At 39.2% G+C, this 20,188-nt stretch overlaps 1 protein-coding gene across 4 annotated transcripts in view; it reads right to left on the reverse strand.

The window, feature by feature from the left end:
* Positions 1 to 9,622: 9,622 nt before the first annotated feature.
* Positions 9,623 to 20,188, reverse strand: part of LOC122315163 (sterol 3-beta-glucosyltransferase UGT80A2-like) — a 34,275-nt gene continuing 23,709 nt past the window's right edge. For 3 of the 4 annotated variants that reach the window (XM_043130947.1, XM_043130949.1, XM_043130948.1), the window contains 3 exons: positions 10,791 to 10,838; positions 10,559 to 10,708; positions 9,623 to 10,118 (listed from right to left, as the gene is read on the reverse strand). In XM_043130947.1, the coding sequence (XP_042986881.1) occupies positions 9,945 to 10,118; positions 10,559 to 10,708; positions 10,791 to 10,838 (372 nt within the window). In that variant the 3' untranslated portion in view covers positions 9,623 to 9,944. The remainder of the gene's footprint in view (positions 10,119 to 10,558; positions 10,709 to 10,790; positions 10,839 to 20,188) is intronic. The other variant, XR_006243953.1, reaches the window with a different exon arrangement.

Consider the following 20,188-nt stretch of genomic DNA (forward strand, 5'->3'; position numbering starts at 1 on the left):
TTCTTTTTTTTTTTTTTTTCTTTTTTAAATCACCACTATCTTCCTTTTCAGAATTTTCTATTTTTTTAGAAAAAGAAGTTATGTCTTCCACGACTTCATCTTTGTCGGGATAGGTATCGCAGATCGATGTAGGGTTCCATCTAATGGAAGAATGTTCCTCTTCAAAGTCACCTTCCTCAAAGTAGTAATCCCACTCGACCTCGGGCAACACATCAATGACACCTTCAATCTGCAAAGTAATAAGAGATTCTGGTATGTCAACTCTGAAGCCTAGGTTTTCGTGTCGTTCCACCTCAATGTAACCATTAATGGATTTCATACCTTGCCTCAACATGTGAAGTCGATGAAACAAGGTTTGAGTATATCCGAAGGGCAAAAAGTGGCCCTTCAGATGTTTCTTCATCTTCTCCCAATCGCCAATCTTGGCTTTACCTTGTCGCTCTTGAGACCAGCTCAACTATTTCCACCAAGTAGACTCTTGGCCCTTTAGTTTGATGGCGACTAGTCTCATCTTCATACGATCTGGGACATCCTTGTATTTAACTAATGAAGCCCTTTGCCTGTAGAGTACCAGAAAATTCCGATAAATCCACTCTGAAGCCTAGGTCTCCACCTCACTCCTCCCTACCACAGTACTCTCGAAAAGGAGCACGATTGTGATACGAGTTCTCAAAACTGGATTTAGATTCTTGATCATAATAAGTCTGACCCTCCAAGTTTTGCCCAAATTTATCGCTTCTCATCCAAATCAATTGTGCCTTATCATTGGGCCTCGATCCTCCTGTATTAGATTTTTACACATTTAATCATATGTACTTATATAAAAAGTCTAGAACTTATATAGACTGTAGTCAAATTTAATTCTATACTAGTATGTGTTAATTATTAAAAAATGATGTACTTATACTATAATATAAATAGACTAATAGTTTAGTATATGTAAATATCATATTATTAATAACATAGATAAGCCATGAATCGGTTTGATTTTGATTCTTAAATTTTTAAAATTGGTGTATTCCAATTCCGTTTTAAAAAATGTCCAAAACTAGACTGAATTGGACTTGTTACACCCCTAGTATGGACAAATTTTTCCAATTGAATTCCAAGGGCAAATGATGTGTATCACGTATATTTTTCTAAGGAAGAGTTTTGGGAGATTTGCCTCCAAAAGTTTTAGATTTTGAAAGTATGTCAAAATGAACCAAGCTACCTTTGGGAAGATTTGAGTACAAATTTTTTATTGGAGAGAGAATGCATTTGGGGACTGCAAGATCTCTTTGGTAAAGATATTTGTGGTACATGAACCATTGAGCAGCAAGAAAAGTAGTGGCTTCGCATAGGAAAGGATTCATTGTCATAAATTGATAAGCTAGACCTTATGTAGTTTGGGTGTTAGCCATGTGAGTATATTATTGTGATGCCTTAGATCCTGCTTGGGAATTGACAAAGACTGAAGTGTCGGGACATATACAACAAAGTCACATACCCCTTGTTTATGACAGCTAAAATGCAATGCACCTAACAATATGCAATAATTACAGCAGGAAAAATTCAAAGCTATAAAGGTTAAGCAATTCAATACAGTACCAAATAAAATACCATTAATCCCAAAAGTACTTGTTTGAAATCTCCAATTACAAAGTTAAGGGTCTAAACCACAATCTCTCTTTCCATAACCATCAAAATATTGTTCTTAGCAATGTAATCATTGATCTAAGACTTAGAAATGGTCTTTCTCTAAAAGTTCTCACATGGTCTATGGAGGGGATATTCTCATCGTCTCTAGAGCCGAGCCTGATCGAGATACTTGATTGAACTAAAATATTGCATATTTTTATACATTTAAAACCAATATATTTTATTTATTTTATTACATTATTATTGGTTTTATATAAAAAAAATATTAAGATGAATAAATTTTAGTTGTAATTTAAATTGGTTAATAGCATAGTTTATGCTTGACTTTAAAACTTGTGATTTAATTGAACAATTTTTCTTTATATACACAACACATATTTTTTTATCTATTTTATTCTTTTATTTTATTTTATTTTATTTATCTTTATATGCAGTGGTTAAAAGAAGTAGAAGTGGGAGTTACTAAAAGTTGCACGTAAAAGTTGCATGCTGCACAAAACAAAGGAATATTTTCATTTTGAAAAGTCAAATTTGCACGGATAAAAGGAATATTGATTGGGACTTCAAAAACCTAGACAACATGCATATATATATATATATATTTCTCTTAAGCCTAGTTTATTGACGCCAACTTTGACCTGGAGGGGGACGGAAAACATAATTCATTTTGGGGCATTTATTTTCAGCTGCTCACAATATTATTTTTCTCTCGCATTCACTCAGCGATGCATGGTACCTGGGATAATAAAAAAATTTGATCTTTTCATCTGGAGCTTTAACGCAGCAGAGAAATATAGGTTCCAGTGTCGTTGAAGAGCTCTTTGAGGGGTCCAATTGCTATTACAATCTGGCATCTTCCACCGCTTTCAATCTCCATCTTCGTTTATTTGGCTTGCTCTTTTTATTTATTATTTTTTTATTTAATTTCAATTTAAATTTTATGGGGTATTCTTGATATTTTTGGATTAAAAGTTTGAGTATTTTATTTGCTGTTTATTTTATTTTATATTAGTTATTTTTCTTGTTTCTTTAAACTTCCATTAAATATACATTACAATTACATTTTAGATTGATTAAATGTTAATTAGGATTTAAATAATTTCAGTTTATTATTTAATTTTTAAATTAATTAAAATTGTTTAGCATAGTTGAATCTTTAATTATTAATTTCAATTTGTTAGTCTTTTATATTCCATTTTGACACTCAAAAAATCTAAAAATATGAATCTAGTTTATGATTAGTGTCCTTTTTTATTTCCATTGTACTCCTCCATTTATTGTACATACTACCACTTTTGTTTGTGAAACTTTTCACTATTTTATACGAGTTTGAATTTAAACAACTTTTTCCGAGGAGAAGATCTAGGAATTTTATTTCTAATTATTACATGATAGCCAATCCATGAGCCGTGCAAGACTAGAGGTGTAACTGGTCCGATTCGGTCAGGTTTTGAGATTTGAATAACCGATACCGCATCAGTTACACCCCTAAACTAGTACGTATAGTTTTACCAGTTTTGATTTGGTTCAGTCAAGGTTTTTCGGTATATTATATAGTATATATAAGATAGTATATAAGAATATAGTGATATTAAATTGTAGTATATTATAACATATAATATAGTGGTATATTATAGCATATAATAATATATATAGTGATATAGTATTAGTATAACTACTAATACAATAGACTATAATGATAATATATAGTTATTTATATAAACTTTTAAAATTTAATATTATATTAATTAGTAATTTATCATATAATACAAAATTATATTATATATAATATAAAATATTATATATATATATATATATGAATCTGTCCAATTTGGTATTAGAAAAGGAAAACTGGAACTGAACTGACTTTCAACCAGTTTTGAGAAAAATGAAACTAATATCAGACCAAACCAAACCAAACGTTTGGTTTGGTTTATTGGTTTACTGGTTTTTTTTTTTTCACCCCTATGCAAGACCCACCAACCCATGAGCCCTTGAGCCAGCAGGCCCGTGCCGACATGGGCAGACAAAACCCACCAACTCTGATACTTGTATGCAGGAACACTTCAAATTTAAGGATCATAAATGGCAACGGAAGAGAATCGCAGAGCACACCCCTGCCTTTGATGGAGCGCATGAGTTGTGAGGTAGTGACCGCTTTGCCCACCTGCCATCAAAGTACAACCTAGGATACCATGTCGCATTAAAGACTATGGTTTGGCTCTTATGCTTGAGATGCTGACTCTTGATATAGGGTACGAGATGTCCCTTTAATATCTAGTATAAAAACCAATCACTAGATAACAATAGATTCTCTATGATTTTAGGAGAAAATATTCTAAGGAAGAAGTACTAAGTTTGGCATCGAAGGTTCCTCAAAACAACCCCAAGCCCACCATTTCCTTTGACAACAACTAGAAGGAGAATGAGACCTTGAGGAAGGACAACATCGTGTAGTAGAAGACACTAAACCAAGCCACAACAAACATGCTAAATCACAAAGTGCCGGTGAGGAAAAAAGAAAGAAGATGCACTAGGAGCTACACAGTCTTATGGGCAAGTATGAGGAGATCGCGAAGAGGATGGGAGTTTCATCATCGGTTGACCAGTTGCTTACCAGCACAGACTTTCCCTATAATGCGGAAGTGATGGCTACATCGTCACCACCGAAGTTTAGGGTCCCCTAGATGGACAGGTACGATGGGTCCAAAGACCTCTCGAACACCTAGAAACCTTAAAGGCTTATATCACCCTCTTGAACATCTAGAAACCTTCAAGGTCCTCAGAGAGATTTCTTGTGAGGGATGGTTCAAGTCACTACTACCGATTGATAGCTTTGGAGAGATGGCCCACCTGTTCCTCACACAACTCATGGCGAGCAGAAGGAGGAGATGCCCAATGCCTACCTCCTGATTGTCAAGCGAAAGGAGGATGAAAACCTGAAGACATACCTGGCCAGGTTGAACAAAGGGCCTATGATGACAGATGACTAGGATGAGAAGATTACGCTAGCAGCACTCATAGGAGGAATATTGTCTTGAAACCCATTCATGGTGGAGCTGGTGAGAAAAACTTCCAGCATGCTGTAGGGTTTCTCGATTAAGCAAATAGCTTCATCAAAGCAAAAGATACACTCCAGGTTTTGACTGCCAGAGGAAATCCGAGTTGGAACAAACTGAAAGGAAGTCTAATGCATCGAGACGAACCAAGGCTTCAGAAAAGCACAATAATGGACAATAGAGTAGGAGGAGAGATGAAGCCGCCCCCTAATGAGTCGGTCTGGCCGTGTAAGAGGGAGATAGACCAAGTACCCAAGAAACTGACAATCATGGAAAAGGAGGCAGCTCCTATTGCACCTACCACTAGATTGACACTCATAATACTGACGTACTCTACACCCTCAAAAGGATTAGGGAAGAGTTAGAGCACCTCTTGCACAATGTTTTACCAACCAAGGGAGGGAATGAGAACAGAGTTGGGGAAGGCTCTAGTGGCTGAGAAAGAGTGAAAGCAGATGGAGCAAGAGCTTTCACAGAACCACCCCCACACGCATGCCTATGTAAATAGTCCCATGGGTGAGATCCGAACCATCGCCAGAGGGTTTGCCAGTGGTGGCCCTATCTCATCAGGCAAGAAAGTGCATACCAGGAAGGCGTGATATGATGAAGTGTACATGGCCGACCACCGTCCATCCAAGCAAAGAAGAAACACAAATACACCAGTCATCTCCTTCAGAGAAGATGATGAAGAGGGAGTCCTTTACCCCCATGACGATACCCTGGAAGTGACCATCCTCATTACCAACTTTATGACCATAAGGATCCTCATCAACAATGGAATCTTTACAAACATTATCTTTTCGAGTGCCTTTACCTAAATGGGGATTGATCCCTGTCAGCTACCGCCGATACCCATGCCATTGAAGGGGTTCTCAGGAGACATGGTTTAGCCAGTGGGAACCATCACCTTGTCAGTCTTGGCCAGTAAGGCCTTTCACACAGCCACGACAATGGTTGACTTCCTAGTGGTGAAGGCCCCTTCGTCATACAATACCATACTGGGGTGACCAACCCTTAACAAGGTAAAGGTAGTGACTTCAACTTACACCTTAAAGTTGAAGTTCCCGATGGATGGGGCATGAGGGAAGTTATGGGCAAATAAGTGTTAGCACCATAATGCTAGGTGTAGGAACTGAAATCAGGGGTGGGGTAGGTCTGCACAATCGAAGCCCTGAGCATAAGCACCAGAACACCCCCCTGAGTTCACCACCAAAGAAGACGAAGTCAGGGATGGGCAAGTTTTCAAAAAGGTAGAGCCAAACGAGCCATTGGAGTTAGCTTCCCTAGATTCCAGCCACCCCGAGAACACAGTTAGAATCAGCAGCATAATGGAGCACAACATGAGGTGGGCCATGAAGTAACTCCTCATTGAGCACATAGATGTATTCACCTGGGGCCACGAGGACACTCTTGGAATTGATCATGATATAATCGAGCACCACCACTGTGTAGACCCAAGGCCAAGAAGGTTAAACACAAGCATTGGAGCTTTAGTGTTGAGAAACGCGCTGCCATGCTGATTCATCCGAGAAGCACACTACCCAAACTTGTTGTCCAACGTCATATTGGTGAAGAAGTCTAATGGTAAATGGAGAATGTGTGTCAACTTCACCAACCTGAACAAAACATGCCCAAAGGATAGCTTTCCACTACCCGGGATTGACTTCGTAGTAGACTCTACTATAGGCCATCGCATGCTAGGTTTCATGGATGCTTACTCGGGGTACCACTAGATCCGCATGAACCTCGACGATGAGGAGAAGACATCATTCATTATGGATAGAAGATTGTATTGCTACATTGCTATGCCTTTCAGACTTAAGAACACAAGAGCCACCTACCAGAGGCTAGTTACCCCCATGTTCAAGGAGCAAATAGGGGATAATATGGAGGTTTATGTGGATGACCTTCTCGTCAAGAGTAGAATCCCAAAATAGCACTTAGCTTACAAAATAGCACTTAGCTTACTTACGTGAGGCCTTCACGGTGCAAAGACATTACCAAATGAAGCTCAATCCGACTTAGTGTGCTTTTGGCATCAAGTTCTAGAACTTTTTAGGTTTCAGGGTCTCGGAGCGAGAAATAAAAGCAAACTCATAAAAGGTGGAGGCCATACTCCAGCAACTTGGCAAGATCTGCCTGAAGATTAGCTATCTCCTGGCAGGGTTGAGCAATCTTCTTCTTCTTCTTCTTCAAGTGTCTTGAGTCGATCTTTATGAGGACCTCCTCCAGCTCCTCCTTCTCCTTATTCGGTTGTCGGGAATACTACCAGGTTAAGTTGGAAAGGGAACGAAGTGCCTGTACTTTTTCATCCACGACCCCCCTGTCGTCCATGATGAGAGTAGCTAGCTGGTCCACCCCCTAATAAGGAAAACATGTCAAAAAGAAAAAGAAAAAGAAAAGAAGAGAAAGAGAAAAGAGAAGAGGGACACAACAGGCCTACCCCGAAGAAGAAAGCCTTAAGCTTGTCAGCCTTCTTCCCCTATCAAACCTCGACTCAGCCCACTGAGCCTCACTCCCATAGGCCTTGTTGGAAGATTTTGCATGTCCTAGCTACCAAGAAGGTGAAAAGGCTTCTCGAGAAGGGGAACCGTCAGACCTCTCAGGCAAAGGACCTGGTGAGACGCCAACATGGGTCGACGAGGCCTAACTCTGTGGCCCCCCTTGGGCATCCTAGCATATTTATGCTAACAGAAATAGAATTGAAAGAAGTTTCTAGGTGGGGGATTGGATTTTTTTAAGACTCCAATCCTACAGATAGAAGATTGTGTCGATGAGGCATAATATGAAGTTGGCTTCCAAATTTTATAGACTTTTCAAGTTTTGCAGAAGATAGGATTAGTAGCTTATAAGCTAAATTTGCCAGCCTCTTCTAGGATACATCCAGTTTTCCATGTATCCTGTTTAAAGAAGGTTGGGCAGATTGTCACACCATTACCAACATTACCCCCAATTGACTCACAAGGGCAGCTCCAACCAGAACCTGAATAGATTTTAGAAAGGAGAATGAAAAAGAAGGGAAATCATGCAATAAAAAAAGTGTTTGTCAAATGGGTGGGTGCTCTAGTGGAGGATAGTTACTAAGAATGTTTCAGGAAGTTGGGGCAACTTTACCCACACCTTCCGGACAAGGTGCTCTAATAGGAGAGAAGGTTGTTAAGGCATTGTGGACAAGTCCCTTAAGGGAGGAGAATGTAAGGGGGCTGTAAGATGATGTAGCGGGAAGAAGGGAAGAGTAATAGAATAAACGACAATTGGCAAAAACTATCCGTTGCAATTAAGTGGAACGAGGCATTTCAGGAAAGAAGTAGGCATTAATAAAGAGGTGTGTATGCATTTAATGAAAATATTTCTTTGGAGTGGAGCACGGGCAGTAGAAGTATTAATATTATGGCTGCGTATTGAATGTTAACTCTTGTAATAAAACGGTGTGTTGTAATAAGGAGTAGCCGTAGGTATAAAAGACTGATGTAGTGAGGTGTGAGATTTATTCTAGATGTTAAGTGAGAATTCTTTAGGAATTTGGAGATTACTCGAAAATCTATTCCACGAAATGAGAAGCAGTTTAGTTTTAATTCGTGTCTTGAGTTATTCTTGTTTTTTCATATCATTCTTGTTCTTAAATCTGGTGGTTGAGTTGGAGAAGAAGCAGAACCATAACAGTCCCCATCAAGGTGGTAAGCGGCTAACAGCACTTTATACTCTTTTGGAGTCTGCTGAAAGTCGAAAACTATTCTATGCGACAAATCCAACAAGTGGGGTCATCGATACCATTATAGTGCGGAAAGTCGAGTTTGGAGATTTTCAAGGCCATGGAAGAGGAGGAGCTGCCATGACTACGACCACGGAAGAAGAAGCATATGCAAATTCACGAGAATCTATGCGAGTGCTCAAATCATCCAATTTTTTTTGTTGCAAGCTCCATGAGGTGTTCCAAACAGTCGACGCGAGGATCGGACATGGCAGAAGGTGGGGTGAAGTACTGGCTCAGTGGCTCTGTTCCAAATGATTACGAAGTTGGGAATTATACCTCGTAATAGGCTAGTGTACAGGAAAGGCAGCAGGACCCTTTCGTCGTTTATTCCCTATGATTGGTAAAATAAAATAAGTTAATAGAAATAAACAAAGCAAACAGACTCAATACATTGGCATGGCATGCCTTGAGGATAAGTCCTCTTATTCATTCCCACTTACTACGAGGATTCAACTGCTCTAGTCATAATTTACCTATTACGACTTTACCAATACACATGCATGACATCCACGTCCCTGAGCTCCCCGTATCCGTAACTCCTTGTCGTAGACATGCATAATAACTTCACGTTATTTCATTTTTGAAGAAGTTGATATTTGTGTATTAAATCTACGGCTGCACAACCTATTATATAAGACTAAATTCAGAATCGATCTCATCTTATCTCATTATTATAATTGTTTTAAATTTTCACACAAAATATAATAAATAATTCAACATTTTCAAATCTTAAAATAATAATAACATTAAAAAATAATATTCTAATAATATTTTATTCAACTTTCATTTAAAATCATCTTATCTCACATCACTATCCAAACTATCCCTAAATCTTCGTAACTGACATGTTACATAGCCTTTTAAGTTAAAATATTCAATTTTATCAAGTACGTATTTAAAAGTTACAAGTTATAAAGACTTGCTATTCATATCTTCCATATTATATAATTTTAATAATATAAATAAACCACATATAATATAACCTGGAGTCTAAATTATTGTAATTTCAGAACAGATGATCAATAAAATTGGATATTTTTAAGGCACTGATTCCAACATAACAAACGACAAGCTTAATCTCGAAAGCAAAAGAGTCACTCTTACCAGAAACACTGACGGTCTTTTGTCAAGCACTAACAAGACCCGCCAAAAGAAATGTGCACAACGATAAATAAACAAAATCAATGTACTGGTTCGAGCTCGATCGCCTTTCAAGTTTCATTCGTTACAAGGGAGAGAAGATATACATCACCTATCAGGGAGGAATTCAAAGTAGTTATAGCATCATCTAATAAAAGGGGGTACCTAAAAAAAACCAGCAACATCACTTGTCTTCACCTTTAGAAAATGCCAGCGAAACCGCTAAGCTACTTTTCTATTCCGCTAAGTGAATCTCGGTGCTAAAAGTAGTATGAATTACAGAATAATCAGGGAAATGACTGAACATGATGAGATAGGGAACAAAAAAGAGGAAAAATTAATCTCAAAAATCAAGAGCAGCCAAAACATCGCCGCATAGAAGATACTCTCGAGTGATGAGGCAATGACTCAGGTTCATCCTTGAAATTTTTTACGCGAAAATGTTTGTGAAAGGCTTTCACTGCTCCTGTTACCCCATCTTCTTTTTCCATGGCCTTGGCGATCTCAACAGATCGCTCTTTGACCTGCAGGAAGTCCAGATAAAAATTTGTCATGTTTGTCCATTAATCTATTTGGGCCTTGCTACACCAAAGACGTGGGCAATAAGCTAGAATACTTCTGAACTAAACATACATGTGACCCTCTTTCGCATAATTTCAATCCCCACTTAATAGGTCTAACTTCTGAAAACTCTTTAGATTGACTCTTTATTCATTTTCTGAAGATATCTTTCTAGACTTGCAAATTGACATGTATGTCTTGTAGAACATGTTGGAAGATTTCAGTCATCACAATGTTGAACAAACACCATAAACTAAAGCTTCTGTGCATCTTTCTCTAAATTCTAGTGGAGATTTTCTCAGCTAACCACTAGTCAACGAAACTTAATTCTACTTCAAATATATTTACAATGTTGAGATTAACTTAAACAACAAATTACATTTAATTGGGAGTTAATGGGTACCTTAGGATCAAGCATGAAGCGTATGGCATCAACCAACTTGTCACGTGTGAGTTCATCAACTGGGATAGGTGCAGGACCTACTCCCCTGGCATGCACTCGCTCTCCCCAGAATGGTTGATCTCCAAAGAATGGGATAATTGTTGTTGGGCACTGAATAGCAGAGAAACGGGACTAATAAAACAACTGAAAGAATTTAGAGAATAGAATTCCAAAGGAAAGGAGAATTAGTTACCGCTGCTTTGAGGCCGGCAGCAGTTGTTCCGGCACCTCCATGATGTACCTACAGATACATTTATAAAAGGTGATGGAACTAAGACATTCTTTTGCAATTATATAGCCTTCAAAGGTACAAGAATCCCTATTTGATTAACGAGTCTTTGGGTGGTGTTTACGACTGATGTATATGGTACCAGATCTCCTGTCAGTGTTCTTCAGGTCAGTCAGACAAGGATGCAATCATGCATGGTCTTGTTTTGAATCCTTTATGATGAAGGCACACAAATATTTTCTTTACGTTAGAGTGCATGCGGTTTATGTTTCCTTATTCATTGATTTAGGATTCTTTTTACCCTAACAGAATTGCCCAAGCTCTGGAAAAGGTGAGGAGAGGGTGGTGAAGTCTCTAATGTTTGGGGTCAAGAATTAGTCAGCAAGTTATCACTCAAACCCTAGAGGTTGGCTGAATTGGTAAGAGCCTTGGTTTTGGTGGTGTGCTCCCTTCAGGTTTAAGGTTCAAACCTTTGGGTGCAAACAATATTTAGGAACCATTGGACTGTGGGGATTTCCCCTCGAATTAAGTGAAGTGTACTTGCGAGAAACTCCTTAGATTAGTTAGGAATTTGTTCCGGACACCAGGTACCAATAAAAAAAGGGATCGTCACAGAGTTAGATAAATGTACATGAAACATACTTGTGTATAGTGCAGTCGATGACACAGCAGATGCCATAGGATTTAATTGGTTTGACCAAACCTAATTTTCCCGTTTTCACAATTGAGTGAGCTCTGAATTTTTAATTACCCTTCAATCCAACCTTCAATTCTAAAAAAAGAGCTAGTATAATAAAGAAACACAAGCACATATATTCTTTGTTTCCACTGACATATAACAGAAGATTTATTCTGTGATACATAAGACAAAACAAACTCGTGATGGAATATATTTTACTTGTGTCTTTTTCATTTTATTCCCTCTTCATCTTCCCTTGATCATCCTCATAAAATTTTAGCAGAAGTAAGATACACGAATTTACAGCAATGCTTTGCTCCCTTTCTAACACAATATTTCTTCTGCAGTTTCCAGGAACTTCTTTTCTCAGCATCGTTGCAGTCCTCCTCCCTTTAACAGCAGACTGAGAGCAGAATGTTTCTTTCCATTTTGACAGTATTTCCACTAATTATGCTACAAAAAGTAATATCACCTATTGCTAATGAGTCTGATACGTCAGTTGTGAAGCAGTTGAGGGTTTACTGCATATGTGCATGGAAGTCAGGCCACTCAAGAAGCTTCTACCCAACCATCCCACTCAGGTAATTATACTCCTAACCTTGATGTACATCCTCCAATACCTGCTGCCAAATGAGTTTGATCTTCCTAGTGCAGAACACAGAGGAATGAGGTCGTGTACTCAATTGTCTTTACACCTCACATTACAGGAAACATTCTGCTATCATTATGCTGTAAAAGGAAGGATAAAGCCCTCAATAAGGGGACTTCATCATGATCTTACAAGTCTAAAACTCTCATTACTGAGTGAGACTCTACAAAACAATACAAGAGATTTAGTTGAATTACCTGTTGGAAAAAAAGCATTATGATGTAAATGTGTGTCTATGCCGGTGGATCTGTGGAAAGATACAATTGCAAAGTGGTTGCCAAAGAATGCACCCAAACTCATGGGATTGATTACGAGGAAACATCCGCACCAATTGCAGAGATGAATTCCATTACAATTTTACACTTACTAGCAAGCAGAATTAGGATATGACAACAAAGATCCCGTAGAGGTTGGGGTTTAGAGAGAAAAGAGAATGGTGATACTTCAAAATATTGTCCCATCCTCTTACCATTACATTATATATACTTAGCTCCACTTTACATTTATACCCTCATGGTATATCTAATACAATTATTCCTCTAAAAATCCCATAAGGCTGTTTTGTGGCATTAAGGTTGCTAGTGGTACTGCTCAAAATCCAGTCCAAGATGATTGAATAAAACATAATAAGATAGACATGCACTTCATTGAGGAAAACTGTGTGAAGGCATAGTGTACCTGTACATGAAGACTGGAATGCATCTTTCAAACATATTGAAAAAAGGGAGTAAAAAAGAGCAACTTCCACACAATCTTAGACAACCTGGCATGTGAGACATCTATGCCTCGGATTGAGGGGGAGTTGACAGAGATTATGGGCATGACAGGAAAATTGACACATCTTGTGCTTAATTAGACCAACAGATTATCTTCCTCATATTTGGTCATTTTACCATGTAAATCCTATCAATTACGTTGTGATTCGCTTGTATGTGCATAAATAAACAGAACGCATAAATGAGCAACCCAAGCATGGGAGTTTTCCTACTTATAGTAAGTTGAACTAGTCATGTCATCCAAGGACTCAGTACTAGCTGAGAAATATTTTGGCTTGTCAAAAAAGGGCTGATCAAATAATTGTTTTCCTCAAAAGATCACATCTACTAATTGTGCCCAATAAATATGGTTATTTCCATTCAAGTTGATATCTTTTCTTTTTTTTAGTGATGGGTAACTCAATAGATGTGATGCGAGAGAAGTATGCATGGAATGTCAATGGACAGCTTTGCTGTCCATATTTGTTTCCATAATTGTTTCATACTTATTTCCGTGATTTACTCTTCCGTATAATTAGCTTAATATTTGACAGATTGTATAGGGATAACAGTAGCATATACGTAGCTCTTTCCATGTATAGAATTCCTTGTACAGTTTATATAATAGAGAGAAATCACAAGGCCAACCATTCGGCCATTCATTCATCATTTTTGACTTATCTTGACATGGTATCAAGAGCCGGTTGAAAATTTTTTCTTCTTCTCTTGGTTTGTTGTCGCCCGCGTGAATATTTTGGTCTTTTTTTCTCGGTTTCGAGTGTCGGCGTTGGTGTGTCGGCGTCTCTGAGTCTCGGCAGCACATCTGGGCACCTTCTGTTTATGGTATTTCACATCTGACGTCACAGCCTTGTGTTTTTCGGCATTCTGTTTCTGGGGCAGTGTTTCTCGGCAGTTTCTGTTTCAGTTTGAGCATTCTCAGTACCCTCTCAGTCTATCAACATGTTCCTCTCCTAGGGTGGTGTCTTTCGGCAGCTTCTGTTTAAAGTCTGGGTATTTATTTCATTCTTCTAATTATTTTTTGGGTGTCGTTTTTTCCTAGAGTGGGTGGTTTCGGCATATTTTTTTTGGTTTGGATATTTTTTTGGCTTCTATTATTTGTCGGCAGCAGGTCCTTCTCTCGGTTTCTTTCAATTTTTTGGATATTTTTTCGCTGTCTCGGGTTCCCTTTTTTGTTTGCAATGGACTCTGCACCTGTGTGTGTCAAGTTTACCGGCAAAAATTACTCTACTTGGGCTTTTTAGTTTGAACTTTTCCTCAAGGGAAAAGATCTTTGGGGTCATATTGATGGTACCGATGCCGCCGAACCATCCACTTCTGACAAGCCCAAGACTTCTCCTTCATGGGCTGTTTTTGACGCTCGAATTATGTCTTGGCTTCTTGGTTCGGTGGAGCCACATATTGTTACCAACTTGCGGGCACATCGCTACGCTCAATCCATGTGGAATTACTTGAAGAAGGTTTATCATCAAGATAATGATGCTCGTCGCTTTCAGTTGGAACATGCGATTGCTATGTTTCAACATGGTAGTCTTTCCATACAAAACTACTACTCAGCATTTTTGACTCTTTGGCATGAATATACTGATTTGGTTATAGCGGATGTTCCTGTTGCCGCCCTTTCGACTATTCAGAAGCTTCATGAGACTAGCAGGCGTGATCAGTTTCTTATGAAACTATGCCCAGAATATGAATCTGTTCGCTCCTCTCTACTGAACAGATCTCCCGTTCCCTCTCTTGATGTTTGTTTTGGTGAGTTACTTCACGAAGAAGGTCTCAGTACTCAAGTTATTCTGGAGCAATCTCATGGCAGTTCCGGGACGACAACTGTGGCTTATGCTGCCCAAGGACGAGGATATCAATAATAAGATAAAACTACTCTGTGTGAATCGCCGAATCCCTGGCCTTGAGTTTTCTCTTTATTATATAAACTATACCACCGAATACTATACATGGAAAGTCAACTATATACAACAAACGGTGCCTAACATTACTCCATAATTCTCTTAATACGGTGCCTAATATCCTCGTTGACAGCCCCCCTCAAATTGATGCCCGTAAATCAACAAGCATCAATTTGTTACTTAGGAAGTAATGTCGATGAAGAGTGAGAGCCTTGGTGAAGATATCAGCAATTTGAAGTTCAATAGAAATATGTGGAAGAGTGATAACACGAGCGTCAAATGCTTCACGGATAGAGTGACAATTGACTTCAATATGCTTCGTGCGCTCATGATAGACAAGATTGTACACACATGTGAAGTCGGAGAGGTGAACAATCCCTGGGGTGGCTTCATGTAAATACACTCTTTAAGATCACCGTGAAGGAAAGCAATCTTAACATCCATCTGATGTAGTGGCCAATCATTGGAAGCAGCAAGAGCTAGAATCAGACGAAGAGTAGTCATCTTAGCCACAGGAGCAAAGGTCTCTTCATAATTGACACCATATTCTTGATTATTCCCAAGTGCAACAAGTCAAGCTTTATAACGTTCCAAACGTCCATCAGATTGGACTTTGACTGAATAAACCCATTTGCAACCCAAAGGAACAATGCTAGGAGGACATGGCTCAATGTTCCAGGTGTGATTGGCCTCTAAAGCAGCAATTTCTTCTTGCATAGCTTGTCGCCAACAATCTTGCTTGACAGCATGTGAGTAGCATGTGGGAATATCAAAATTGGATAATGTAGCAGTAAGAGCAGAAGCAAACCATCCATACCTATCCGAAGGTACTGACACTCGAGAAGAGCGACGTGCCAAGTGCTCTGAGGGTGTTGCAACTGATTGGTTCTGGAGCATGGTAGGAGCAGATATCAGTGGAGGCACCGGAAGAGACTGTGGGCGGGAGCGTCTCGTATACACAAAACCTGATCTAAAGCGAGAACTGACGGGATGACGATCTGAGAATGGCTGTTCAAAGGAGGGGAGAATCACAGTAGAAGATGATGACACAGAAGACACAGGAAAGAAATGTTGATTTTTAAAGAAAATAACATTTCTAGAAATCCGTGTACGATGTAAAGTATGATCATAACATACAAATCCCTTTTGACACACATTATATCCCAAGAAAGCACAGCGGACAGATTGAGCAGATAATTTATGTCGTTCATGAGGAGGCAAATGCACAAAACATACACAACCAAATGTACGAAGGTTATCATAACTAGGTTGCGTAGCAAATAAGCGGAAATAGGGAGACTCCATATTTAAGACTTGAGAAGGCAAACGATTAATCAAATAAGTAGCTGTTTTCAGAGCCTCGACCCAAAACATGGATGGAACAGAAGATTCTAACAAGAGAGTACGTACCACATCAAGGAGATGACAGTTTTTGCATTCAGCTACTCCATTTTTTTGAGGAGTAGAGGGACATGAACGTTGATGAATAATACCCTTAGAAGCCAAGAATGTTTGAAGCTTAGTAGACAAATATTCACCACCGGAATCTGTGCGTAATGTCTTAATAGAAGTAGAAAATTGATTGTTAACATACGCTAAAAATTCATTAAAAATACGAAAGACTTCAGATTTAGAGCGAAGAAAGTAAACCCAAGTAAATCTGCTATGATCATCAAAAAAAGTCACATAGTATTTAAACTTTTCATGTGAAGGAACAGGAGAAGGTCCCCAAACATCACTATGGATAAGATTAAAGCAGTGAGATGCTCTACTAGCATGCAAAGGGAAGGGAAGAGCTTTGCTTATACCAAGTTTGCAAGAATCACATTCAAGAGATAATAAAGAAGAACGATTTTTATTACCAAGTAAACCAGAGTTCAATACATGAGTTAAGATTTGAGTATGAGGATGACCTAAACGACGATGCCATACCATACTAAGATCTGAAACATTATTACAAGCAAAAGACTTAATAGAAGAAACTGGAGAGAAATTGGGAACAGACAAAAATAGTGGAAACAAGCGCCCCACTTTAGGTCCCTTCGCGATCGGCTCCCCCGTTACCTGGTCCTACACAACACAACCATCACTAGAAAAATTAACAGCACAATTATTATCAACTAATTGGCCAACAGAAATAAGATTCGTATAAAGCTGAGGAGCAAGAAACACATCAGTGAGCTTCGAAGAGGCATCTCCGACAGCAGCTATGAGCAAAGAGGTGTCATTGGCAGTCTGAATAGCAGATTGACCAGCGTAGGGCCAGACATGGCATAAAGCAGTGGGATTATTAGTCATGTGATTGGAGGCCCCCGAGTCCACGTACCAGAGTTTAGTAGTATTGTTACCTTGGAACCCCATTACTGATAATGCCGAAATGAGCACCTGTTGCACCATGTCGGGGGTGCAGTAGTTCATTGCAAGAGGTGCAGAATCAGAGGATGCATCGGAAGGAGAGCCATGTGCTGCGTGAGGAATAGTAACCGAAGTCTAAAATGCTTGGGCCGGACGATGCTGAGGACGAGTACGACACTCTTTGATAATGTGACCCTTCTTCTTGCAATAAGAGCAAATTTTTTTAGAACAATTGGCAGCAATATGCTCATATTCCTTGCAGCAGAAACACTGCATGTTTTTAGAATTTATAGGTGGTCCTCGTTCGTGGGCAGCATAAGCTACAATAGTTATCCCAGAACTGCCATGAGGTTGTTCTAAAATAGCTTGAGTACTAAGACGTTCTTCACGAAGTAATTCTCCAAAACAAATATCAAGAGATGGAACAGGAGATCTGTTCAGTAAAGAGGAGCGAACAGATTCATATTCCGAACGTAGCTTCATAAGAAACTGATCACGGCGGCTAGTCGCATGAAGAGTCTGAATAGTGCAAAGAGCGGCATCGGGAACATCCGCTGTAACCAAATCAGCATATTCATGCCAAAAGGTCAGAAAAGCCGAGTAGTAGTCCTGGATAGAAAGAATACCCTGTTGAAACATGGCAATCGCATGTTCTAACTGAAAGCGACGAGCATCATTATCCTGATGATAAACCCTCTTCAAGTAAGCCCACATAGATTAAGCGGAGCGATGAAATCGCAAGTTGGTGACAATATGGGGCTCCACGGAACCAAGAAGCCAAGACATGATGCGTGCATCAAGCACGGCCCATGACGAAGAAGACCCGACATCCGGAGATTGTTGAGAAGCGGAGGGTTTGGCGACATCCGTGCCATCAATATGACCCCAAAGGTCTTTGCCCTTGAGAAAAAATTCAAACTGAAATGCCCAGGTAGAATAATTTGTGCCCGTAAATTTAACACACAGGTGCAGAATCCATTGGAAAAAAAATTGCCGAGACAAAAAAACAGCACTCAGTAGTAAAGATGCCAAGAAGCAAAATCACAAAAAAATTAGGAAGCTAATAAAACTGCCGAGAGGATACCGAAACTGTCAAGAGATAAATGCCCGAAAAAAAATGGACTGAAGAAAGTAACAGAGTGCACCGAAGACTGACCCACGGACTGAGTCTCAAATACCCACGGACCGAAGAAAGTACCAGCTCGAAATACCACACAGAATCTCAAATCTAATTCAGAATTTCACGTTGGATTGCTGAGAATTCTCCAAAAGGTGCCGACATACGAAACCGAGAGGGGAAAAGAAAGAAAAAAAAATACACGGGCGACACACGAAACCGAGAACCTGCCGAGAAGATGGTGCCAAGAGGGATAGATCAGGGTTTCACGTTGGGTTGCCGAGAACCTGCCAAGATGATGGCACCGACAACCACCAAAGCACAGAGTGCTGAAAAACACAGAATAGAACCGGGAAGAGAAGGAAAATAAAAGAACCGGGAGGGGAAGAAAAAATAGAACCGGGAAGAGAAGAAATTCAGCGATAGGTTGGTCGAAAATTTCTGTAAGATCACAATACTAAAATAGCTCTGATACCATGTCAATAATAAGATAAAACTACTCTGTGTGAATCGCCGAATGCCCTGGCCTTGAGTTTTCTCTTTATTATATAAACTATACCACCGAATACTATACATGGAAAGTCAACTATATACAACAAATGGTGCCTAACATTCCTTCATAATTCTCTTAATACGGTGCCTAATATCCTCGTTGACAGAGGATCCCCTATGACTTCTAAAAATCTGCAGTGTTTCTGTTGCTAGGAATATGGGCATATTGCTGCCAATTGTCCTAAAAAGTATTATTCTTATTGCAAGAAAAATGGTCATATTATCAAAGAATGTCGTATCCATCCCCAGAATCGTCAGGCCCAAGCTTTTTAGACTTCTGTTACTGTTCCTCCCGCAGCAACTTCTGTAGCACGACTCTTCCTCAAATGCTTCTTCTGATATTGCATCCCCTGCCACCACTTACTACACCCCTGAAATGGTGCAACAGATGCTTATTTTAGCATTATCTGCGATGGGATTTCAAGGTAACAATTCTACTACACTTTGGTACGTAGACTCGGGGGCTTCTAATCACATGACGAATACTCCCACATCTCTATGCCATGTTCGGCCCTATGCTGGTCACTCTGCTATTCAGACTGCCAATGGCAATTCTCTACCCATAGCTGCTGTCGTAGATGCCTCGTCTACATTTACTAATGTGTTTCTTGCTTCTCAGTTTTCCACGAATCTAATTTATATTGGTCAATTAGTTGATAACAATTGTGCTGTTAATTTTTCTGGTGATGGTTGTGTTGTGCAGGACCAGGTAACATGGGAGCCGATCGCAAAGGGACCTAAAGTGGGGCGCTTGTTTCCACTATTTTTACCTGTTCCATCACTTTCTCCAGTTTCTTCTATTAAGTCTTTTGCTTGTAATAATGTTCCTAATCTGAGTATGGTGTGGCATCGTCGTTTAGGCCATCCCAATACTCAGATCCTATCTCATGTATTGCACTCTGGCTTTCTTGGTAATAAAAAACGTTCTTCTTTATCTCTTCAGTGTGATTCTTGTAAACTTGGTAAAAGCAAAATTCTTCCATTTCCTTTGCATGCCAGTAGAGCCTCTAGCTGCTTTTATCTTATTCATAGTGATGTTTGGGGACCTTCCCCAGTTAGTTCACATGACAAATTCAAATACTATGTTACTTTCATTGATGATTATAGCAGATTCACTTGGGTTTATTTGTTTCGTTCCAAATCTGAGATTTTTCGTACTTTCACTGAATTTTTCGCGTATGTTGACAATCAATTTTCTAAGACTATTAAGACATTACGCACAGATTCTGGTGGTGAATATTTGTCTACTGAGTTTCAGGCATTCTTGGCTTCTAAAGGTATTATTTACCAGCGTTCAAGCCCCGCTACTCTCCAACAAAATGGAATAGCTGAA

This window comes from Carya illinoinensis, chromosome 7 (genome assembly GCF_018687715.1).
Source record: "Carya illinoinensis cultivar Pawnee chromosome 7, C.illinoinensisPawnee_v1, whole genome shotgun sequence".
NCBI classification, from domain to species: Eukaryota; Viridiplantae; Streptophyta; class Magnoliopsida; order Fagales; family Juglandaceae; genus Carya; species Carya illinoinensis.